The 26469-nt window shown below is 37.7% G+C and overlaps 1 protein-coding gene across 18 annotated transcripts in view; it reads right to left on the minus strand.

Moving 5' to 3' along the window:
• Nucleotides 1–26469, minus strand: part of RABGAP1L (RAB GTPase activating protein 1 like) — a 443815-nt gene that overhangs the window by 66612 nt on the left and 350734 nt on the right. For 3 of the 18 annotated variants that reach the window (XM_081024853.1, XM_081024856.1, XM_081024859.1), the window contains exons 1-2: nucleotides 4949–5147; nucleotides 3023–3759 (exon numbers count right to left, since the gene is read on the minus strand). The exons of 10 other annotated variants lie outside the window; for them this stretch is intronic. In XM_081024853.1, the coding sequence (XP_080880979.1) occupies nucleotides 3023–3133 (111 nt within the window). In that variant the 5' untranslated portion in view covers nucleotides 3134–3759; nucleotides 4949–5147. Of the gene's footprint in view, nucleotides 1–3022; nucleotides 3760–4948; nucleotides 5148–6135; nucleotides 6284–6521; nucleotides 6604–26469 lie in introns of those variants that run through there. 5 more of the 18 variants (XM_081024858.1, XM_081024861.1, XM_081024854.1 and 2 more) reach the window with 4 other exon arrangements.

Below are 26469 nucleotides of genomic sequence, written 5' to 3' on the forward strand. Positions count from 1 at the left end.
CAATTTAGAGGGTTCATCTCAGACAAAGGAAAAAATTCAATATGGAATCAAAGGCAACTGATAAATATCTTAACACAATTTTAGTAAAACTTCCAGATGAACCCAAATCAAGTAGCAGCTCCAAAAAATTGTACCAGTAAATGCTTTTAAATTTCAAATTTTATGAAGAAAACTAAATACCTCCAGAAAGTTGTGTAATTAAACTCAAACCCCAACATCTAGATAATTTAAAAGTCTGGTATACAGAGAGATATTTTGTGTCTGAGGCTTTCTGTATTAGTGGCCAAACTGCATATCAGATAAGCTCCAGGCTAGGAGTTCCCTTTGGAGGAGCTGGAGTGGCATCAAGGCATAATAGATATCAATGTACAGAATAGTTGTATCACCTACAAATGGGAGAGTGTTTCCTGGTAAGCACATTAACACTCTTCATTCACTCATTCATTCATTCTCTCCCTCTTCCTGTTTCCTGCACACACGTGTGTGATCACCCCACACACACCACACAAGGCCCTACACTTACTGAGCACAAGATGCCCCCTCGGACTCCGTTACTGTGTCCCACCCTGCCTCCTCTGTCCCCTCAGCTGTGCCACTTTACATCTCTCTGGTTTGGTTTCTCCCTCCCGTTTGGCCTAGAAAATTCCTACAAGTTTTTGAAGATAGCTCAGAACCCCAGGTCTTGCTTGACAAGATCATCAGAACAAAATAAAAATAAAAAATCTGAACTCTTTGGATAAGCGTTCAGGGTAGAATACTACGAAAACATGGCTAAAATGAAGTTTAAAGATCATCCACAAGGCAGTGTGGAGGTTCCTCAAAAAATTACGAATAGAATTACCATATGACCCAGCAATCCCTCTCCTGGGTATGTACCCAAAAACTCTGAAAACATTTATACATAAAGAAACGTGTGCTCCAATGTTCATTGCAGCTTTGTTTACGGTGGCCAAGACATGGAAACAACCAAAATGTCCTTCGACAGATGAATGGATAAAGAAGTTGTGGTATATATACACAATGGAATACTATTCGGCGGTAAGAAAAGATGATATAGGAACATTTGTGACAACATGGATGGATCTTGAGAGTATAATGCTAAGCGAAATAAGTCAGACAGAAAAAGCAGAGAACCGTATGATTTCACTGATATGTGGTATATAAACCAAAAACAACAAAAGAACAAGACAAACAAATGAGAAACAAAAACTCATAGACACAGACAATATTTTAGTGGTTACCAGAGGGTAAGGGGGTGGGGGGTGGGTGATGAGGGTAAGGGGGATCAAATACATAGTGATGGAAGGAGAACTGACTCTGGGTGGTGAACACACAATGGGATTTATAGATGATGTAGTACAGAATTGTACACCTGAAATCTGTGTAATTTCACTAACAATTGTCACCCCAATAAATTAAAAAAAAAAAAAGGATCATCCACAAGCCATGGACTATGCTACCCTGACTTAGTGTATCTACTGTGGTTAACTGAGGGTTGGCAACGATCTCCATCTAATATACATATAATTATAAAACAGAAATTTTGTATATTCAATAGGAAAAGAATGCAATAGGCTAGATGTTTCTGTATTAATGAACACTTACAGAAGTACATCCTGGTTTTGTATTTGTTTTGTTTTTGCTATTTTTTTCTGTCCAGCTGATTCTCTTAAATTGCATCTTAACCTGCACCTATGAAACATCTACGGACATGGAGAGAGTATAGTGAATCCCTATGTATACACGTCCCAGTTTCAACAATTATCAACACAGAGTTATCCAGTTCCATCCATATCACCAACCTCTCTACTGCTGAATCATTTTCAATCTTTGCAGACGTTTCATCTGTAACTGTGATAGTATGTATTGACATAATATGATAGTATGTATTGAGATAGTATGTATTGAGATAATATTGAGGTAATATGTATCCCTAAGTCATTTCTAACATAATCATAATACCGTTATCGCACCAAAAAAAATGAATAGTTCTCTTAATTATCATTAAATACTTAATTAGTGGTCAAATTTCCCCCAGTTACCTTATAGATGTTTTTCAAAGTTTGTACAAATCAGCATCTAAACAAGGCCAGCCCACTGCATCTGGTTGATATAACCCTTAAGTCTTTTTAAGTCAATCTATGAGGTTCCCCTTTACTTTTTTCATTGCAATTTTTTGCTTGAAGAAATTGCCATATTGTGTTTTTAAGGCTCCTATGCCTTACAATAGAAAATGAGGGTTTCATACTAGTGAGGTAACTTATGATAAACTGTACTCTTTTATTCTGTTTCCTGTGCTGAGTACTATTAAATATAATGAATAAGAGATTACCACAACCATAGTTAGCGAAGTTTGTTTCAAAGGTATTGATCACTGATATCTTGAACTCAATAGTCATTCTAAGTGAAGAAACAACAAACATTTGCAAGAACTTCATTTTTCTATTCTGCCAGTTTGTGCCCACTAAGATCCTTGGAGAATGGTAAAAAGAAAACACACAAACAAGCAAACATTAAATCCCAACTAAAATTATACTGGAAGTTAATTTCATAACATTTCTTAGTAACAATGTAAAGACTTTGAAGGTTATTTGATTTTTTGATAGTTCAGTTTTCAATGTCAATGTGATGGCCCTCTAGTAAAAATGTTCCACTTCAAAATGACTGACTTATTTGTGTGCAAATCTAGGTAGCCCTCACCTAACAATTGGATACATACAGAGAAGGCAAATCTGGGGGCAAAGTTATGTTTGGCGCCATAAAGCTCCTTTCGACCTATGAAAGCATTAACCTAAATTTCACTCCTAAGACACTTGAAACGTCCTGCTATAGTATAACACTGTTTAGTTATGTAAATAAATCATTGGAAACCCGTAGAACTTGTTTGCAGCCTGTACACAAAGCCAAGAGCAATACTTCTATTTTAATTCCCAGAAAGCGATTCCTCAACGGCTGTAGGAGTGTAAGTACCATATGAGAAGAGAAAAACCAGCCCCAGAGTCCTGTGCAAGGCCCCACCTACCATGGATCTGGGCTTGCTGATGGCCACCAGACCAGTGAGGAAGTCTTCATCGTGCAGCTGGCTGAAAACGTGGGCATCATAGGCTACCATAATGGAGATTTCTTCCATCATCTTGCCAGCTGGCCTTTCCACAGCAGCAGCTGCTGCCCCAGCTCCAGACCAGACTATCCCAGGAGAAATCCTACTGCAGCTCAGTGCCAATGCACACACCCACCTGAGTTTCAGGGGGTGGAGTGTCAAAAATCCAGAAGGGAAAAAAAAAAAGCAGCTGCTATCACAGGCTTGTCTACTAATTCACTCCCACTAGAAAACGAAGGGAGGTCTCTTATCTATGGAGGAAGTATACACTATAAACACCTGCATTCTTAACAGGCAGCTGGAAAATCCATTTTTTGGAAATCTTTAAACTTCAGAAAGAGAAATAAAGAAAAGTTTCCTAACTGGAAATATCTTACAGCAAAACTGAAAAAACAACAACAAGTGAAAAACAAAAAATGGATTTATATTATACTCTTGGTAATTAGAAATTTTAAAAGTTTATCTTCTTCAGTATTATTTAAATCAAAATTCTTCTTCTTGGAGAAGTGGATTTTCTTACTGCTTATTTTTTCACATTCATAGAAAACAAATAGATGGCAACCTTTAGTTTTTCAGAATTTATAGAATTCTTGGTGCAGTTAAAAATTACCTCCTGAAGTATGAAAAAAATAAAAGATTCGTTTTCCCCTCTGAGTATTCTGTTAAAAAAAAAAGAAGTACCAAAATATAAAAATGAAACAGGGACTGCAATAATCAATAATCATTTCCCCTTCTCCCACACACACACACAAAAAAAACCAAAAACATATTTTAAACAAAATTCTGGCTTTTGAGAACTTAGTTTTCTGTTGTTACTCAGAAAGCAACACAAGGGGTATCATTTCTAAACTGACTGTTTTTCTCTCATAGAAAAAAGTTTTCTTTAGCTTTTATTGTAGAGCTTTGAGTTTTCTTTTAATTACCCAAATCAGCAGATAGCCATGATTTGTTGCTGCCTTAGCTACCAGAAGTGTTTTTTTAAGAACAGCTGGAGACTGCAGGTGAATCTCAATGTGCCCAGATGAAAAATTTGAAAGCTGCCTATAATTATCATTACAAGAAAGTATAAATTACTAAGAAATATAAGGTCTGCGAATTCCATGGAAAAAGCATTAAGCAAATAAGGGGTAAAACAGATACAGCTCCTCCAAAAGTTGTTTTTCCAATATTTATAATTAAGCTATTATCTTCTCTGCTTTTTATAGATTATGACACTGCAGAACTCTGAGAAATATTATTTGCTAGAATTAGAAATCAATCGTGGCAATGTTTATCTACAATCAAATACAGATACTGTTTGCAATTTTTCTACTACGATAATAAACAGTAGCAGTATTATGTTGTGTAAATTTGCTTTTCAGAAAACAAAACTTATAATGAGATTTATTGTATCTATTTTCCTTTGTTTTCCTAAAGTATCTTCACCTAGATTATCATGATTAAACAGTACCTTGTTCTATTTAAATGTAATTAGAAGAGTTTTGCAACTGCTATAGCATTGTAGATTAAACACGAGCGTGTATACAAACATGCACACACATTCAAACGAAAGGGAGAACAAAACACCGTATTGCTAGGGAACAGAAGCAAGCCTAATAGGCTTACACAGAAAATGCAACATTTCAAATAAATCCTTAAGATTAAAACAGCTTCAAACTGCGTTTGACCCTTGTTGAAGCCAGTAAAGCATTTTCACTTCATTCCCCCACCCCCAGCCTTGCAGCTTTGTCTTTTAAGCATTATTTTCATTAAGTTTTCCTGCACGTTTATCTTAATGCTGACTAACCAGGTAAAAATGAAATGGTCATCAGGAGACAAGGTATTACAAAGCGTCCAGGCAGTTCATACCTTTCGAATTCCTTTTTATCTTTTCAGAAGCACTTTAAAAGACTCTGTGAACCTCTCCATGCATTCACTAGCCCCAGAAGATTTCAGATTTATCTTGCAGCACCATTTTCTAGATGGGAAAGCAATCCCTCTTGCTTTCATAGTTTTCTTTGCTACAGTGACTCGGTGCTTCTACACTGATATCTGAATAAGGTGCACTGACAAAGACACCTGTTGTGGAAGGTAAACGACTTCCCATAATGCCCTAGTCGCTGCTGGCAACCGCCCAGGGGCAAACAGAATTATAACCACACCTGAGCAGTTAGTTGTTGGCGCAGCCGGGAGAGTGCATTCAGTGGGACAGTGGGTGATCTTGCTTGCGAGCAACACTCATAACCCAAGAAAAAAAAGGACCGGGGAAAACAATACCAACAGTCTAGGTGCTGTGTATTAAACTCATAAAACACCTAAGGCATCAGAACTATGAGTACAAAACATTTTAAAAAACATAATCAAAAGCTGCACAGATAATCTTAAAATTTCATAAACAAAACAGGAGCTAACGACAAATGATTCAGTCCTTTTAAAATTCCACACAGGTTCTCAGGTAAACAATTAGGTATTTTTTAAAAGCTTCTGACGTATTCCCTTTAGAAGACTGTTCTAATTAGGCCCGGTGACGAGAATCGCTAAGAAACATTTCATTCCCCAATCCAAGGGGTCCTGTCGCAGCCACACACATACAGGGGCTAGAGCAAGGACATGAAGTTAGATGTTTGATTTGCACCCTTCATTTTTTGTCACCCTTAAAATGTTCCTCCATACTTCACTTTCAGAGTGTGCAAAGGAAAAATTCAAATGTTTCTTTTCTCATACCATTAAATGGACACTGTGGTGCCACAAAAACACGTATCTTTTGAAAACTGATGATTTAAAAAAAAAAAACACACACAAAACTGTCTTTGTACTGGTTTTTTCTCTTTTCCAGTCTCAGAGATAACAGCTCCAACAATACCCTCCCAAACGTCAGTGGCCGTCGTACAGCCATGTTTACATACAGTCGCCTAATCCCCGGCAAGACAGCTTTCTTACTCTTTTGCCTTTTCCCCGATGAGTTGAGACCCACGGTTCTCCCAGGGCTGTTTCTGCTGCCCTCTACTTCACACCAAGCGACTCTCTGAGAAAAGGCGTGGGGGTGAGGGAATTACCTGAGACCCAGGGGTGTAGTGCCAACAACACCATTTGCTGTGAAATTTTACCAGGAGAGGATTGTGGATCAAAGGGGCAGCAAAAAACACGGCACCAGCGGTAACCAATAGATGGTTCCCCGTTCAAGCAGGAACTAGCTAGCTGTCTGTCCCAGGGCAAGTCATTGAACCCGCGCTCGGTTTCAGTTTCCTCCTGGTCATGTAAATGGAGAGGGATGGAATAGATCAGAGGTTTTCATGTGTGCTCCGAACAGCAATGCGTCCTATTTCTCTCCACTAAATAGGCTTCTGGGGGGCGGGGGGGGGGGGTTGAAGGTGGAAATATCTTTTTAATCTATCAGAATAAAAACAAAGAGTAACATTAATCCCAGATGTTAGGAAAGTACCTCCAGAGTTGCTTTAATGTGTCCCAACAAATGCAGTCTATCGTGTACCCTCATTTGGATTTTCTAATATCAACTCTTCTGCCTATAAAAGAGAATTCAGTGCCAATTGTTATACTTTTTTATTAATTATTCTTTACAGTCTTTTTATTCAGAAGCCAAACCAGCTACAAAATAATTTTCAAAAGCCTCTCCGGATCTCACTAAGAAAGTTTTAATAGGTAAAATCTTTAGTAATTTTTAAGTGCTGTTTTAAGATTTTACATAGAAAGATTAGCTGATTTTGTTCCAACAGTCATTCTTCTAGGATTATTTGTAACAAAACCATACCTGGGTCATACTGGATGAGTATGAGTCTCATAAACCATCCCTCGCCTTCAGAGAACATCTATTCTTAAGTGTCAAATTTAGAAAGAGCCAAAACAAAAACCAAGAAAAGCCTGAATAAGATGTGAACTTTTTTTTCTATTTGTGTTCTCCTCCAATGCAGCCAAGTTTCATTATGGGAGCAATATTTTGTTATCCACCAGTCAAAGCAGCAAGTACATTAAAAAACAATTGTGTGTCATTGAACAATGATCTCACCCTCACATGAGTGATTGCAAAGAGCCTTTTCCCATGCTTTGGGTTCTACTTGTTGAACATTCTCATTACAACAGCCATAAAATCAGATAAGATGGAAAGGAGGACAAAACTACCAAGATGGAAATACGGTCTAGAGGGCAGACAGGTCTTCTGTGTCCCCCCCACCCGCCACGGACAGGCGGGGGAGCCCTGTAGACACTCTGCATTTCCCTCCCCAGTGGCCTTTGTCTAATTTCTCATGAACATCTTTACAGATCTTCCTAAGTAATCCAACATAAACATTCATGACATATCCATGACTCAAAGTTAAGGAATCTTCATAAAATGTTCATGGTTTTGACAGAGATAAAGAACTATAAGGAAGATGAAATTCTACAAGTACTTTCTTAATCACAGAAAACCAGTATTCCAAGTAGGTTTCTATTTACACTTAGGAGTTTATATTACAAAACCCAAAGATAAAATAAAATGAGAATGAGAAACCATAGAAGTATTACTAGAACAAAGCTGTTCAGAATATTTTGGATTTCAGAATAGCCCAGTAACACACAATGAGTTTTTACAAAAGGAAAAGAACAAAAAGATAAGCAAAATCTTAGTTCTCTTGAAAACGATGCAAAGGTAAATAAAGAAAACCATTACTCTTGTGTCAAATTCCAGCCCTTTCGGCTCATTATCTTTCCCATCTTTCCTAGCAATTGCTAGGCAAATTCAAAACCTCAGAAAACAGAGCTTCTTTAAAACACACACACACACACACACACACACACACACACACACACACAACATCCTGGTGTTAAAGTAAGAAAAAAGTGGGACACAAATACTTGCTTAACAGTTATACTGAGTATCTTACTTCTCCATTTGCATCTCACTGCAAAGAATGAGGGCGAGGTCAATTCCAGACTAGGAAAGAGTAGCTGCAACTCTCACAATTCAGCTTTCACCTCATTTGTAAATCTAAATCCACAGCCAACTGTTAAAAAGAAGGCCACAGGCCCCAAATGAAGTCACCTCTGCTAAGACCCATGTCGCCCAACAGAGACGTCACTGAAATCTGGGCTCTTCCAGAAAGGGACTCCTAGCCCCCTCCGTCAGGAATTGCCTGCTCAGCACTCCTTAGGTCATCTTCCTGACAGGCCCCAGCCACCAGCTAAACTAAAACGACCTTGCAGTAACCAATCCCCTTTTTTGCCTCATATGACTTCCTTGTCCCAGCTCCCTTCCGCCTATAAAAGTCCATCATTTTGTATAGCGCCGCAGAACTCCTTTCTATCTGCTGGGTTGGACGCTGCCCGATTCATGAATACTTGAATAAAACCAATGATATCTTTAAAATTTACTCAGTTGAATTTTGGTTTTAAACACATTTGCTTAAACTTTACTTATCCAAAAATAAGTTTTTCAAAGACTCCTGAGTACTCACCAATATTTGCTATCACCCATAATGAGGATGGTTTCTGACACATCTGAAAACACGAGTAATGCTTCATCTTGTCTCATTTTGAGCAGAATACACAACTGAATTGTAATTACAAATAACTTTACCTAATTTCTAAAGCATTCAAATACTTTTTTTTTTTTAAGTTTTAGTAACAACCAAACCTAACCATTCCACATAGGTGATGTTTTAGATTCATTTTTCCATAAGATCTGATGGTAGGCTTGGGGAAGAGCAAAAAAGTGTGAACTAGTTTTCATTTAAGTGCTCATTTGTCTCAAGTGCTTCTGCAGGGCTTTTGAGCCCAGCTTGAATATTTCCATTTCCGGGGGCCCGCAGACCCCTGCAGTAGGTCACATACAGACAGCTTGCAGTGGCGGACTTGGCGAAAACTTGACAAATTTGATGGTATGTGAATTATATCTCAACTTAAAAAAAACAACAGCATTTACTAAATACCTGTTATGTGCATGGGGGGGTGCTTTCAAAATTTGTAGTATAGTAACATGTAATCTAGTTATAATGATGACTAGTATATACCAAAAATTCTTTTATAATAACAATAATAATAGCAGCTAATCCTTTAGTAAGCACTCACTATGTCCTAGACCTAGAATCTCATTTACTCTTCACAACAAATCAGTGAGCTGGGTACTCCAATTATCCCTGTTTTATAGACGAGGTGAATAGAGTGTGGCGAATTTTAGTGATTTGACTCAATTCTCTCAGCTAGAAATGGAGCTGACCGAATTCACAAACAGGTATGTCTGGCTCCAAAGTGCATGCCCTTCATCACTAAAGGACGATCAGGGAAGTAAGCGAACATATACGGAGAATCAGTGGTGAGCCGACACTCCTGCTTCTGAAATACTGGTATCTTCTGCACACACGCAGGTTACAGAACACAATACACTCCGTCTGCCAAGGAATGCAACAAGAAGTGATATGAGGACTGTCACAGAATGAAGACTCTCTGCAGACAGGAAAGTCTTCATGGAAAAGATGGATTGGATTTGGACAGGCAAAGTGGCCACAATGGTGAATTGATGTTGGGTATATTAGCAGATAAGATTTCAAAGGCCGATTTGAATCAGCCTGTGGTAGGTTTCAAATATCAGGTCAACAAATTGGGAATAGACTGTGTGTCGGCCAAGGGCAGTCATGGAAGACTACAGGGTTTCTGCCTTTCTAGCCTCCATTTATGTCGTTGGAGGAAGGACATAATGGTACAACAGTCAACACATGGGCTCCAGAGTTCAGAATAACCCGTCTGATACTCGACTCTGCCACATGCTAGCTGTGTGACTATAAGAAAACTACATAAGCTGCTTCACCCTTGGTTTTCTCATCCATAAAATGCGAAAATGAAAACAGTGCTGATATTATAAGGAATAATAAGATATTGCATGTGAAAAGCCCTTAGTAAGCTGCCTGGTTCAAGAAAGCATTTGATTAACGTTAGTTGCTATTATTATCAATATTAATGGAAATGGTGTCTGGAGGGGCAAGATCATCTGCCAAACACTTCAGAGAAGAAGGAATGGAAACCTTCAGTGTACAAGAACACAATCAATGCCTCCATTTTCTATTGCCTTGTCCAATAAATAAAAATCCAGGAGGGCAAAATAAAAGGTGGTCCACAACTCCGACCCTCTACCAGTTTTCCATAAGCAGCTAACTCTTGCGAGGTCTGGCTTCATTTGGGAGCAATTTGGTAATTGACATGAGTCCTTCTCCCAGAAATAATTGAGACAGGTTAGAGGAGGTAAAAGGTTGATAATGTGTGTGAGGGGGATCTCCTCTAGTGGAGCTGCCCTCTCCAGTTTCCTGACTACAATGCAAACAGAGTTTAATCAATTACTTCTTATCAAATTGAGCAATTGTGACAAGAACAGGGAACAAAGAGAGCATTTGTTGTATAACGATAATCATCTGTTGTAACCTGATCAACAAAGCACAGTTACTATGGGCTATTATGTGCAAATACATAATCCTTCTTTATAATCGTATTATAATAAGATTTTCCACTGTTCATTTTTATCTTAGAGTCCAGAGAAATATCCTATGCAATGGTTACCAGTAGCAGCTTATCTGGAAGCTTAGAACTAACTGATGAAACTGTAATTCATTTCATTTCAAAGATACAGACGGAGTTTGATTGGGGGAAGGACAGAAGTAACACATATTTAACATGTATGGTGCTGGCGTGGAGCTTGAACCACATTATCTCTTTTAGGTTTTACAACAATACTATGAAGCTGGTTTTATTACCCCCATTTCACAGAAAACCACTATCTTAGAATTTAAGGTCACACCACTAGTAAATCAGAGCCATGATTAAAACTCAAATGTGCGATTACAAAGGTTCTGGGTGTTTCCCTCCATATTCGGACAGGTTCATCATAAAATGAATGCAAGAGAAAAGAAAGTAAATTCAACTTGAACTAGAAGCTTTTAAATTTCTAAAGCTGGAGTCTGTATTTCTCTCATGATATTGCTTTTACTATTACATCCTTGTATATGGAAAATATGAGGATGAACTAAAACACCATACTGCATCTAATAGTATTATTTACAAGGCATTTGCAAATACAGTGAAAAACAAAAGACTGAAGGCTAATTCCTGACAAGTGCAATGCACACAGATTAACAGTCTGCTACAATAGAAAATATTGTGTGGAGTGAGGAGGCAGCATTCCTAGAATGATCTGTCAATGGTGGCTTTCATGATGTTAAAAATTGGCATTCTGTTCAATTCAAAAGCAATAGTAAAATAATAAAAAGGTCTTAATGCTTTTTAATAGTGGTCATAGTAGCAGCAGGTAATGCCCAGAGCATTCTCATTTCATTCATTTCAATGGGAGTTTATTTCTTTATGTACAATCTAAAAAGTTTTCCCAAAAAGTAGTCATTTCAGGTTTAAGAATTGTCAAAAAGTATCATCATTTAGAATCTCTCTCCAATATCATGAATTGTCAAAAAGTATCATCATTTAGAATCTCTCTCCAATATCATGAAGATCATAAAAATAGCTAAAATCTTGATGCTTTAATTACTCTTCAAATTATGCATGAATTTAAGAAATAACATTAGTGCCTATATAACTACCCAAGGGTTTTCTTCCAGTCACAAATTTTAACCCGATGACCACCTTTAGATCTAAGCGCATATGTCTTCTGTGGCACATCTTTCTTATTTAAAATGTCCATCTGGGATCAAACCAAACCTTCAAATTTTCAGGTGAAGAGGGTTTCAACTTAACCAAAGCTACATTAAGAATGAGAGGCAAAACAAGCAGCTCTCTGTAAGTTTATAAAATTGCCAGCTACTCATTCCGTACTACGTTATCCTAATTATCCTGTCATTATAGTTCTTGAATACACATTTTCAATGTTCAAAATTGCTATAAAGCTATTGTTTTACATTCAACCTAGCATGCATTTGTGGAGAATTTTAACCATGCAATGTAATATGAGATTATGATTTATGACAGTAAAAGGACCAACACTTACCGATTATTGAAATGATGGTATAGGGGAAAAATTTATTGTCTACCCTTCTTTTGGCTGGTCTAATAATTAAATTGACATATGATTAAGAGGAGAAAAACAAATGTAATTACATATGCATGTTCCCCCACACCCCCATGAGATTCAAGGGCAAGTTTGGCAGTTGAGGCTTATATGCCATCTGAGCTAAGGAATGGGATAAACAAGTGGGGCTTCAAGAGGGAGAAGGGTAATTCACAGGATAAGAAACACATAAATCATTCAGATAAAAAGTTATCTCAGGTAATAACAGCTCTCTTTCTGGGCCAGGCCCCTTATCAAAATTCCTTCCGGGAGTTAAGGGTTAAGGGAGAGGTAAAAGTTGAATCTGCTGGGTCTTGACTCCTTTCAGCTCAAATAGTCCACATGCCAAAATGGTATATTTTGGGGAGGTTTGTTTGGACCCTTTCAATGGTAAAACAAAAAGTTACAATAAAGAGGTGAGAGTAGGAACATGTTTACACATTAGCAAATTTGTATAAATGATTAGGTAGTAAAACTGAATACAAATATTAAACATTAATAATTTGTGGAGAATTTTAATTTTTGTAAATAATAATTCGTTTTGCTTCTCCTAAAGGCCAAATAGTTCAAGTTCTTTGAAACTTCATTACTTACTGGTATCTTTATTCCAAAGAGTACAAAAAAAAGGGAATGAAGGAAGCACTCTAATTAGCGACCAACTAGAACTAATTAGAATGTCATTTCTAATCATTTCTGTCAGATGGCTAGCTATAAGGATAAGTTAAAATTAAGAGCTAAGATAAACAAAAGTTTCAGTAATCAAATGTTTTGTCTATACTTCCAATTTTCTGTTCCCGTGTATACAAGACAGGTGTATAAATCCATGTTACAGGAAAACTGGCTCATAAGGTTGGCTAAATAAACTTAAATGCCAAATTAAAAGTTCTAGTACAAACTTCATGAAGAATAAAATGAATCTGTTCATCTGAACTTGGAAATACAGAATTGAAGCATTAGTAACTGACTACTTTTACAATTTTGTTCACTATTAACAATCCTGTACATTTCTTTTTGCCCTGGAAATAAACTGAATAGTACGCTGGTCTTAATGCTAGCATGATAATATTTCAAGAGTTTAAACTTCAACCATAACATTCTTTTCCTTCCCCTTCTCTCTATTCTCCCCCCATCATCTCTGTTTGTCTCTCTCTCATACACTTCTCTTAAATGATTATTTTTGTCCTAAACTATTTGACATATTACATTTCTATCAGATAATTTACCAAGTATATATCTTTACATACATCTTTAACCTTGACTCCAGTTCTTACTACATCGTTCTCTTTATACAAGGGCTGATGATATAAATGAGATATGAACACAATATACATAGTTTTACAAAGTTTATAAATGAATCCTATGTTAGCCAATTGTAGATAATTGTTCTATTATAGTTATTGTACCTACAAGTAATTCAATATTGCTTTTAAAAAAAATACTTTATTTTATGTTAGGGTAATATTTTACTGAAGATACTCCATTAAAAAAAAATAACACCTCTGATACATATAGAGGGTAATTAACCATTATACAAGATGATATCCCAGGAGTTCTTTACTGTGAAAGAAAATAAGCTGTAAATTTGCCCAAAGCTTCTGTAAGATACAATTCTAAAGCAGCCATTTAATAAAGGAGCTTCATTCATTCAAAGACGAAAAGTTCCTTTGAAAGCATGCAGTTTCTCTTTACTGCCTTTGCACTATTAATATAAGTTACCTGTGCTCCTTTTATTATTAATAGATTTGTACATGTGGTCTTTAATTTTACACCACAGTATACAAAGGGATCAGTAAGCCAATTTACTGGTATTTTGTCTTTACCCCAAGGCAGTTGAACAGAAGCAGAGTGAAGAAAATAGTCCCGAGATTGGATAATAATAAAGCTTTGTATGGCAGGAAGACTGAAACCTCTGACAAATGAATATACTAAAGCCAAATGACAAGAGTCTGACAGGACATTGCAATGTTGACAGCACCACTTCCCACCTCAAAGCCCTTGGCTCAGATGACTCTTCTGAGATAACTTCTGGGTCAATCAACAAAAAAATAAAACCATTTTAGGTAAATATCAACCATTTCAATTTAATCTCTTAAGTATTTCCCTCTCCTAAAACTTTAATCTATTTCCTCTAAAGAAAAGTTTCTTGGCATTAAAATATTGTAGAATTCTGTATTCAATGAATTAGGAAACATTTCTTTACCCAGCATATGTCATTGATAGGATATTCTGTTGGAAAACAACAACTAAAGCAAATGATGAATCCAGAACAACATTACTACCTAAGAGGTTAATGGGAAAAATGAGACATTCATGCTAAACATACTGTTTCTGGTTTGTTTTTGTTACAAACAGCCTATATATGAATTAACAACAAAAAGAAAAACATGCAAAAAATCAGAATAAATTCAAAGTGAAATAACTTCCTCTTGATTTTAATGATCAATAAAGAGATAAATTTAAAATAAATAAGTCCTTCAAGCGTTTAGTAGATATAGGCTCATTAGTTATTTTGGCAGTTGCTAAGCAACGGCCTCTTCTGTAGGGCTAAAGCACATGAAATTAGCAGGTTTTTAGAAAAAGATACATTGAATGTAAAATTAGAGAACTGCATTTGAAAAGGAAAAAGCATTAACTTGTCTGTAAAAGGTTTAGTGACTTCTGCAACATTTTGTTAAACATTTTGTTTTCTACTAGCACCAAATGAGATGGTACTTTAATACATTAATATTTTAAATATATTTAAATGGTGATCATTATAATCACCTCTACACTCAAAAGCCTAATTACTTTGACTATCTCAAATCAGCTAATTACTACTACTAACAGTGAAATCTATAGAGCTCTTTTTCTAACAATCCGTAGTTTCAAAGTACGTCACAACCCTGGCTTATACTTTTTAAAAAAATCTTAATGTAACATGAAATTAGTAAAGCTTCATGATGCTGCTTAAACTACTAGATCCCTGAAAAATTTGTTCTTTAATATCAACATTTTGGAAAAAAGAATTTATTTTTATAGATCGTACTGTATCAACACTATGCGTAAAGAGGAGTGTTATTTAATCTGTTAGGTATAATAATGGAAACTTTTTAAAACAGAAAAAGGCAAATAACTAAAGGGAAAGTTACTATAGACTTTCAACTGCTATGGGGGAGAAAAGATAGGAAACGGAGTACAGTTCTACCATTCTGAGGATGCAGCAAACATTCCCAGCCCAGCCCAACCCTGCACTTGTCTCCTTCCTCATTTTTTAAATCATCTTGGAAGTTGTGTAAAGATGTATGGTTGCCAACTGGCTATCCCCGTATTCCCAAAATCAATTCCTCCCTGAGTTTTCTTAAAGTACATTCAGCAAAGCTTCAGAGGCTAGTGTGGATTGGCTTTAATAAATGAGCCAATGAAAAGAACTGACAAATGCAATGAATATCTTCATGGAGAAGGAAGTGCCTTGCTTGTGTCTGGGTTCTGCCACAGAATACCATGTTAGCACTTAGATAGGCAGCTTCTCATCTATTGTAAAACAACAGCATTGGACTAAATGATTGGTCGAGTCAATACTGGCTTAGCAGTCCTTGACTCCACTTTGAAGCATATTATCATGTAACAGTTGTCTATGAAAGAATCACGCACTCTTTAAATCTGCCCAGAAGGGACACTCAGTGCCAGCTAGTAGGATCTTTTCAGTATTTCTCTTTTTGTTTTCCTATAGTAACAACATGGCTGCAGACGAAAATCAAGAATCCATTGTAAAAATCTAATTGTCCAGATAAGAGTAAAAGGCCAAAAACCAGCAAGCAGTTTGTAATGGTATGCATGGCTGAAATATGAGTTTTAATGACCTTCATTTTATTTTCAAGACCCACCAGAATTAAACATGAGTAGACACTCCAAATTGTGGAACTTGTATATTGAATCAGAGTCACATGTAGAAAATGTCTCAACCTTGGTATTATCAACATTTTGGAATGGATAATTTCTTGTTGTACGGAGCTATCCTATGCATTTTAAGATATTTTGTGTCATCACTGGCCTCTGTGCACTAGATACCAGTAGTACCCATCCCCCAAGGTTGTGACAATCCAATATTGTCCAGACATTGACAAATGTCCCCCAGGGAACAAAACTGTCCTGAATTGAGAACTATGGATATATAGTAAATGAAAATTATAGTGTCTTTTTTAAAAAAAAATCCCAAATGGACCTTTAACCAACAGACTTTTAAAAATAATTTTTCTATTTTCGGGCCCTACGGATGTTGCTTTAGACCGTCCTGAAAGTTATCAATAAGTGAGTCACTGATTACTATCTGTGAACAACTTAGTTTTTACTTTGACCAGGTCTTTGCCCCACAGATTACAACCAGAACATTTAAATGTTCTTTTTGTTTTATAGCTTTATTGAGGTAAAACTGACAAAAATGGTTTATATTTAAGGTATACAACTTGATGTTTTGGTATGAAATATCCTTAAAATTAGAAAATCACAAATGACAAATCACCTGTGGTATCTCATTGTTATAGGTATTATTGCTGTATCTGTATTAATTATTTGATGTAGGAATATATTATCGACTTCATCAGTCAGTTTTATAAAGTAGTATCCATGAATTTCAGAGATAGGAGGGTTCTAAGGAGTTCACTCAGATTCTTATGTCTCTGAAGGGGATCAGAATATGCCACCCCAAAATGTGCCACTTTGACATAAGGAGTATTTTGAGCTGAAGGCAACTGAGAAACAGACATAGGAGATCTCTGCCTTCTCCCTACCTGCCTAAGAGAGGGGCATAAACTTCCCTTTTGTAAAGGAAATTTCTATTTGTAAAGGTGCCTGCTCTACAGCCCTTATCTACCATTAGTTGCCCCCTTAGTTTCCTAGTCACATTCCCACACTTTACCCCCCCAAAGCACTTTTCCTTTTAGTGCTTTTATCAGCCCCAAAGCACTTTTCTTTTTAGTCGCCTCTCCACAATTTATTGCCCTTTGTTAAAATGGTCTAACAACCTCTTTGGGTTTTCACTTTGATTCTGTGAAGTCTCCATTCATGTAAAAATATTAACATTAATGAAAAAAAATATGTCTTTTCTCCTGTTAATCTGCCTTTTGTCAGTTTAATTCATAGCCCCCCAGATACCCAACCTGAGAGGGTACAGGAAAAGTCATCCCCTCTACATTTCTAACCTATGGTTTATTGATGGACTTATCATTAAAAAGATGACAATTATGTTTATTCATCAATATAATACCACGGGTTCATAGAGTATTGGCATGACTCTTTGAGATTATTATCTGGTTCCTGATTTACAAATGAAAAACACAAAGCCTAGTGTTTAGGCAACTGAAAAGCAAAAACAAATTACATTTTTTAAAAATGAAGGGAAGATGAAAAGGAGAAAGTAGCATAGGAAGAAAGAAGAAATGAAGCCAAGAAGGAGAAAAGTGAGCCCTTTAGTGGGGAGTGGCGGGATGTGACAAAGCAAAGCCTCAGAAAGCGTACATCCCAGTCGTGGGAATGCACAGAGAACAAGAACGAGAGAAGTAATGGGTGTAGTTTTCAGATCTGAACAAAGTCAGTGCTTCTGATTAAGGGAAATGGTGCTGGTGGAGACCTGTGAGAGCAGGTGACAGTGGACAGACAGAATCTCCCAGGGCAGCGCTGGACGGAACCCCCGTTTCCAGGTTGATGTTCTAAACCACCCCATTAACTTGATTTGCAGTTATTTGCTGAGGTGTGGGGTGGGAAGAAGGGTGTGTTAAGTACATTTTAAACTTATATTTGGAAAGTTTTTCTTCTGTGTTTATCCTGAGGCTTTTTAGTCTAAAGGTATGACTTGAAAATATTATAAATAAAACAGAGAAATAAAAGGGAGATCCGGTAAAACATAGTAGTTGACCTTTGGCATACATTTTATGTTGTATTTTAAATCTGTCCAGGTATTCCAATGTGTAATTATTCAGTTTGATGTGAAAGCATTTGAACGGAAATAGGACTAGATAATACTTTACAATTAAGAGCACAAATTATTTTCCCATTTAAACTGGCCACGTAATGAACACTATGTTTTGTTAGTACAAATAAAAATGGGTCATTGCAGGAACATCAATCCATTAGTAAAAACAGGTTTAAAAACAATTCAAATACTGAAAGTGAGTTGATTCAACTTCACTTTTTCAAGTGACATTCCAGAGAACATAGTTACTGAGTGTTTCCTATATAGAGAGAAGGCTAAACACGGGAGGTACCAGAGTGGAAAACTCCAAAAAATCCAGATTTTTTACCAATAGACCAAAGAAAGAAAATGAAAGAAATTTCTACACTTAATGAAAATAAATGTGTTCAACCCTCATTCCCCATAAAATCACAGATACATTGTAATCCTAGTCTGCTTTAAAATGTCTTTCATTTGAGCTTTTCTTTTCACTGCTTTTAACAGTCCCTCTTTCTCGAGAGCCTGTACCTCTGTTTAACAGATGCAGAAAACATGGCCCATAGAAGGGGAGTGGAATGCTTACTTCAGGATTCTATGAAATCACGGGTGGAATTTAGACTCATATGATGTAAAAGATGTACAGGCCCTCTGGGGTCCTCTAACTCAGCTGCTTATGTCAAAGGCCCCAAACAAAGCTGTTCAGTGGGGAAGTTAAGATGGGAATCAGCCCTCTTGCCTCTTAAGCCAGGGCCCTACTGGAAGCAAAGGCCTGTCTTGCCTTTGGCCTGTGTACAGGACACAGTCATTCTCCGTCTTCCACTGAGCACAGCAAAGCTCTTAGGGCTAAATAAGGTGGAAATCAGCTTCTGCCATCACCTTTCAGACTGGAGAAGTTCTAGGCCCGAATGGGGCCATCAGAGTGGTCCATGGTGGCTGCCCTGGTTCAGACTAGCTATGGACTCTCAAAACAAGACCAGAAATGGATTCATCTCTACTACCAAAACATGTGACCTAGATCGATGGTAATCTGACACCCCACACTTAATATAAAACCAGGTCTTCCTCAAAATATGATTGGGGTAATTTATTCTCTTTATTGAGTATCAGACCTTAAAAAGTGTTGGGATAGGAGGGGAAGAGGCAACATTTTTTAAAAAAAGCATTTACATTGAGTATTGCAGTCAGAATTTTTAATAGGCAAGAAGTTTTATTTCAAATTCACTGGTGGAATCTATAAATATATCGCTCATTTCCTGGTTGCTTAGGCCATTAAGGATCTAATCTATTTCCTGAGCTGAAACGAGCTAATGGAAAAATATTTAGAATAGTAATCATCCAGTGAGATGGGCATTTGGCATCTATTCACCCAAAACATATTCTTCGTCATAATTCCCTTCTGTGATTTCTATGGTTTTTAAAGGAATAATCTCCCTTTTCACAATGAAAGGTCTTTGCCAGTGAAACACGGTAAGGCTCCCCCTTCTGTAGCCCTAATGTTTTATGAAAAACTGAATTTACCTCCTACCTCCCCTCAAGAGGAGTCACAAAGGCCCAGCATGACAAACAGACTGATAAATAAATAATGAGAAAACAATGGAAAAGTATGTCTGACTGGCTAATCCATTGGCCAAAGATTCAGACGAGGATGTTCTGATTTCAACGTGTCCTACAAGAACTACGCACATCTTCTGACACATTGTGATCTCCCCCAATAGTTTTACCATGACAGAGCCCATGACACGTGTCATAGGTTGTATACAGGATGGAAAGGTATTTCTTAGTTTTGATTTTATGATTATTTTGTATTCCAGTGTGTCAATTGCATTATATGTGACTATTAAACTAGGCAAGGAAAGGAGAGGTGATTGAGGTCTTCATCATCTCTGTTTTGCAGTGAGGTGGGAAGAAATGGCTGCAGGAGTAGAAATCTTTGAAATGCATTACTGGGTCAGAGGGAGAGTGAGGGCGATCTTACATGGAGAACAGGAAGCACTTAGTTCCTTCACCTCCTCTCTCATACCTCAAGAATATCAAATCCCCTAAGTCTCTGTACAAGTCTCCTAACACCCTAATCTACTCAGATTGCCTGGTTACATTTGACAACAAATATGTATAGAAGACAAATGAAATAAGAAATGAACTGTAATGAAATTAGGTCCTTGGCGTCACCTTGGAAGAAAGTGAACATGTTTTAACGGGATGCTAGCTGCTGAAATTAAATCACAGAACCCTGGTGATTTAAAATAATAGAAGTTTATTTTTGGTTTATGGAAAGTTCAGCTGTCAGCAGGGTGGGGTTGGGGGTTTCTGAACTATTTTGTCATTTAGGAACTCTGATGAAGATTCTAGCATCTTCAGCATGTGATTTCCAATGTCACTTTGGGTGTCAACATCCATCTGGCATAGGAGATGGAGTGCATGGAAGCTATGTGGGAAATTTTTCATTTTAAAACAGCCAAACCATAGTCCTCTTCCAGACTCAGTCATATGACTATAATGAACTGCAAAAGAGCCTGGGTAACGTAGTCCAACTGCGTTAGCAGGAAGAAAGGTAAATAAATTTGGTGAACCACTAGACCTATCTCTGCCACAGTGTCTTTCCCCAAATATTATACTTTATCTGCAAATACATCCAACTCTTACATCCCCAAAATGTGAATTTAAATGGTGTATTTATTCCAATGAAATTCTACTACTTAAAGCTGCCTTGCAATAAAATTTACTGTACGATAAATTGCCTGTAAAAGATAAACTTTCATTATCATTACATACTGGCATATTCAAAGATGAGTTCAACTACACAAACACATATTGAAGTCTCTTTAGTTTTATTATCTCTACTTTGACATTTCGAGTGGCTCTCTATTTTTACATTTTCTCAATCTATGATTACTCATTGAAGTCAGATAATCTTGTGAAAGTCGTTCAAAGATGTGCATTGTACTTAGGATGCAATCCAAAATCCTAAGCAAGGTCTGTGAGTTTCTGTAAGAATCTGGTCCCCAGCTTCATCTCCAACCTCATTCGCCAGCACAAATTTTGCTCACTCTGAACCAGCCTTTCAATTCCCTGAAAAGGTCAAACGCCTTTCTGTCCAAGGGCCTGCCTACATAGTATTTCCTCTGTCCAGAGGGTTTCTGTATTTTTCTTTACTACGCAATATTTTCATATAAAAGAATGTAACTGGTGTATATGACTCTCAATCACTCAAGTGCCAAGGCCAAAGCCAAGGCAAGCAACTAACCATTAAGGAGGGAAGGGGCTTTTCCCCAGCCCACCTACTGACAGAGAAGCCTTTCACAGGTCCTGGCAGCGTCTCCTGTGCGAGGCTTGTTAAAGCCCAACATGTAGGCCACCAGGGCTTGGCAAATACCCGAAGAACAAATACAGTTTTAGAATTCATTTACATCTCAGGATTCGAGTTTTCACAGAATTTTCAGCTTCTATAAATTTTCCTTATTTTCCCACTAATTCAGCCATACATTGAAAAATGTTTTTAAGTTCTTTTATCCAGACCTTTTACATGTTGTGTGCCAGAGGGATTATACTGACATCTAGTTCACTATTTTGCCAGAAACAAAAGATCTTCTCTAGTGTCCTTTGCTAGTCCTCATCAGCTGGCTGGCTCCTATTAATCACTATGGCACTACCTCAAAAAGGTTTCCGGGATCCTCACTTCCCAATCTCAGCTAGCTTCTTACAATCTTCTCACTTGTAACAAACTTCTCTTTCCTTTTTTAACCTCTATCCCACTTTTGATTATACATTATTTTTGTGTTATCTGTCCCTTCCATTATCCTGTAAGCTCCAGGAGGGCAGGAGTCTTGTTTGTTGTGATTATTACTGAATAGAATGCCTCGCTAGCTCAATACGAGGACACAGTAGGTGCACAAGAAATCTTAAATACTTATGGAGCAAAAGAATGAATGCATGAAATTTAATATAATCATATGGAGTCAGAGTAGTTTTAAATCCTGTAAGTGACCAATAAATACTGGCAATATTAAACAACTTACAAATATGGACTGCCTTCAAAAACTATGTAGTGCAGTATAAGATTAATACAAAAACTAAACAAAACAAAACAAAAAACAAAACCATAGTGAGTATAAGAGAGGTAGAAAAGCACAGACTGGAACCAGACTGTCCGGATTCAAATTTTGGTCCTGTCACTTATTAGCTGAGGGACCTTTATAGAAACCTAACCATTGTGTCTGTTTTTTTATCTATAAAATTGGGTCAATAAGAGATCAGAAGGTGGTTATTAAATGATAAACATGCCAGGCACCCAAGGAAGCAGGATATCATTGTGGTTGTGGCTGTTATTGCAAAGTGAATGTTAATCAGTGGTCCTTCAAACAGAAATAGCAAGTTGCATAGACTCAGAGGGGAAAATATGCAGGAGCAGCAAGTTGTCAGAGGGGACCTGAGTTGCAGATGTGCCAGCAAGAGGCAGGAACGCACATCTGCGGGAGGCAGGAAGGAGCTGGCTGCGTGGGCCCCCTGCCAGCCTGCAGACACGCTGACACGCGGCCAGGGGAGAAGAGGCTGCTGGAGAGAGCCTGAGATGGGCCTGCCGTCTCTGCTGCACATGCTCAGAGCTCGCACTTCACGCGATCCGTCACCAGCTCTCTGGGGGAAGAACGTCTCTGGATCTGATTTCAGGTTCAGTTCATCAGAAATAGTTGGGAACACCAGCCAAGCAGACAAGAGGAAGTCGTGCGCCTTTCGACAACAGCGAGTTGTTTCTGGGCATCAAAGTCAAGTTCTGCCTAGTTCCGCAGTTTTCCTAATAAATGAAGGACTCTGCTGGTGGATCCTATTTTTCAGGACAAAATACTAGAGCTTTCCCATTTCCTTTGTTTCTTTTATTTTCAACTGCATTTTTCTCCAAATACTGAGAATATATTATACACTCTCCTGTCGTGTGCTCATTGCCCACCACCAGATCCTGTATCCATCTATGACAAAGTCATTAGAGCTTGGATCTTGTGTTGTTGCACTGACTACAGGTCTGACTATTTTATAACAGATAATATTTTACCCTTTTTTCTAGATGTAAAACCAGTTCTTTTTGTAGACGCCCTGAGACCATCTACCCATGGCCCTCATGAAAAATTTATATTAAGAGGAGTTTAGCTACATCACCTCTATTAAGACTCTACAGTTCCATCTGTTGGGATAAAATGACTCAAGCTGAACCCTGAGATGAAGGAAAATAAAAGCAGATGAACTAGATCCAACGAAAGAGTCTGCATACAGCAAAGAACTGAACAGCTGGGCTAGAATCACGGCGTGAGCTTTCATTTGGTTCCACCATATTTTTAATTGCTCAATGACAGAAAGAATATCAGATTGTCCTTTCTTTACAACAGGGTGGATTCCTACTTATCTTCAGAAAAAAATATAGGATATTTATCTTGAAAAACCAATCCCCACAGTCAATCTTAGTTTCCTACTGAAATCAGAATATGTCGATCTAAAGGTTAGCAGCTGTTCTACTTTGGCCAAGAAAGTAGGTATTTTAGAAGATTCAGATGAGTCTCTAAGTCTTTGATTGATTGCAATATGTGCTGTTGTTCTACGAATGTGCTCATGTTCATCTTGGCAAATGCTTTCTTTTCTTCTCCCAGTGATTTATGACATCGAAACCATTCTTTTTAGTCAACATTGTTTGAAAAACAACACACATCACAACTGAAAGATACCAAAATATTGTAAAACTAAAAACGGAATTAAATAAACATTTAATTGGGTTTCCCCCTCAAATCGCCTATAAATTCTCAATAGCTATGAGGTAGGAAACTTAAAATATTTTAAGCTTCCTCTGAACTCTGGAAACCCAACTTTCTGATGTATGATAAAAATCAGTATCATACACTAGATTTTATTTGTAATTAGAGTAACTCTACTCGTTTTATTAACAATTATAAGCAACTATTGCTTCTGATATCAAGGTCCCTAACCTGATGTGATGCTGGTTTCCTCACTTCACTTGTTTTATGAACGTGGTTTTTGTTTGTTTGTTTGTTTGTTTGTTTTTTAAATCGCAAAAGCAACATCAGCTCATGGTAAAATAAACTGTATAAAAGGATATTATTAAAAGTATTAATAAATGAAAGTAATTATTATTAAGTGGCAAGAAAGTCTCCTTGCCACTCAAAACGCTCAGCTCTCTCCTCATAGACCAAGTTATGCTTTCTAGGTCCTGAAACATGAATTTGCCAGTCTAGCTTCCCAAAGGGGTGATGCCTGATCTGGGTCTTAAAGGGTGAGGAAGAATTTGCTTGGTCCCATATTGTCACAAAAATTGATAAAAACATTAACCAGTGCTTCCCACATACGCTTAGCTTTATTCATTCTTACGACTTCCTTGTGCAGTGCGTATTAGCTTCATTTCACGACAAGCAACCTCATGCTAGAGGAGATCAAGTAGCTTTTTCAGGATCACTCAGTAAGAACTGGAGGCAGAATTCACAGCTGGACTTGTAGACCTGCAAAGCCTCTGCCTTTTCCAGGCCGTCCACAGAGGCAAGTATTCCAGGCAGAAGGGACAAGTTGTGACCAAGCCCGGAAGGGGCGTGACACATTGGTGTGAAAGAAGCAGATATGTGCCAAACTGCGGGGTGTGGGGTTTATCCTGCAGGTAACTGGGGGCCAGCAGTCTCTCTGAGGAGAGGAGTGATACAATGAGGCTGGTTTGCCTAGCAGACAACTGCGGTGAGTGTGCAGAGGAAACCAGAGAAGATAAAAACTAAAGCTAGAGAGACCAGTTGGTCTGAGGCAGCTCTAACGGTCCAGACAAGCAATGTCAGGGGCCTGAAACGATGAATTCTGCAGGCTCTAAGATTCTACTATATGGATAATTTTCTTCAAATACTTTCCCTCATGGGGGTAATGTCTGCCATCTGACTTCTTAAACAACGGTCATCCTAAAATTTGGAAAATAAACTATGTCCCTATGTCCCAAATAGTATTGAAATCATGTTATTGCTTAAAATACTTATTCCATTATAATAGAATATAGACTTTTTTCTGTCAATGGACATCCTGCTAAGACATAACTTATTGACTTGCAGAACTCACTGCTTCTTTTGTAGGAAGCAGGGGAGTCAGAGAGATTGTGGCTTACATACGATATGATACAACATAAAGGTAGGACTCTAATGAAGTAAATGCAAGATGACCAGACCAGGATAGAAGGTAAATTAGAACTGTTAACAAGCTACCATACATGCCAGAGGAAATCCCTTGCCAACAAGTGGGCTGGTGGAAATGGAAGGTGAAATTGTAAGGAAAAATAGGAGCTTTTCACATAATATAAGCGTTTAGGAGAAAAATGGAGAAATTGGGTGTGCAGACAAACAGGAGACTGCCATGTGTTAATCAGATGTTGAAGATACCGCTCTTGGTTGCCAAGTAAGATTCTTGTCCGAGGAGAACCTTTTCAGAGAAATGGGCATTCTGTTGACCATGATGAAAAAGACATTGTTATGGGCTGGACTGTGTGCCCCCAAATTCATATGTTGAAGCCCTGACTCCAAGCATAACATAACTGCGTTTGGGGACAGGGCCTTTAAAGAGGTAAATAAGTTAAAATGGGGCCATTACGGTGGGTCCGAATCCAATATGGCCAGAGGTTGGGAGCTAGACTACACCGTGGGAAGGCCCTGTGAGGACACGGTGAGAGGGCGGCCATCCGCAAGACACGGAGAGGGCCCTCAGGGGAAACCAAACCTGCAGACACTTTCTGCAGATTTTGTACTTTGAGTCTACAGAATTGGCATTTGTTCTCCAGGATTCCTCCCCAACACCACCAACATCATCGTCTCCATCATCATCATCCCCACCATCACCACCATCACCAAGCATCATAAAAGAACAAGTATTTGAAAGAAACTCTGAACTACATATTATAGTGCTTTGGGTCGGAAGTGATACAGGCAGCGAAAAGGGAAAATTCTAGACATTCTGGATGAAAGAAATGGCTCTCTCCCACAGGTGGTAGCAGCAGAAAGTCCCCAACCAGAGAAATTGACAGTAAGAAAGAATTGCCCATTCAATCACAACTCTCAACTACAGCAAGAAATATAATTTTCCACTCAGCAGTTTGTTTGCCGTTAAATGGAGCTTCAGAAAACTTGACAAACAGCAGCTGGACATATGTGAATAACACTCAAATTTTTTTACTATCTTGTTTGGGTTGCTATTCTCATTTACATGTGGTTTTCACCATTTCAAAAGGAAAGAATTTTTTTGCAGGGTGGGGGGGGTGGCGACAAAAGGGCATAACAGTAAAATAAGTTAAGTTCTCCAGACTATTGATTACACTTGGTTATTTGGCAGCTAAATGCATTGGAGAGATAGGAATATGAATAAGTAAGTAAATATAATATAATTATACTTTATACTCCCCAGAGGAGAGGG

The sequence above is a fragment of the Rhinolophus hipposideros genome, assembly GCF_964194185.1.
Source record: "Rhinolophus hipposideros genome assembly, chromosome: 19".
Taxonomy (NCBI): domain Eukaryota; kingdom Metazoa; phylum Chordata; class Mammalia; order Chiroptera; family Rhinolophidae; genus Rhinolophus; species Rhinolophus hipposideros.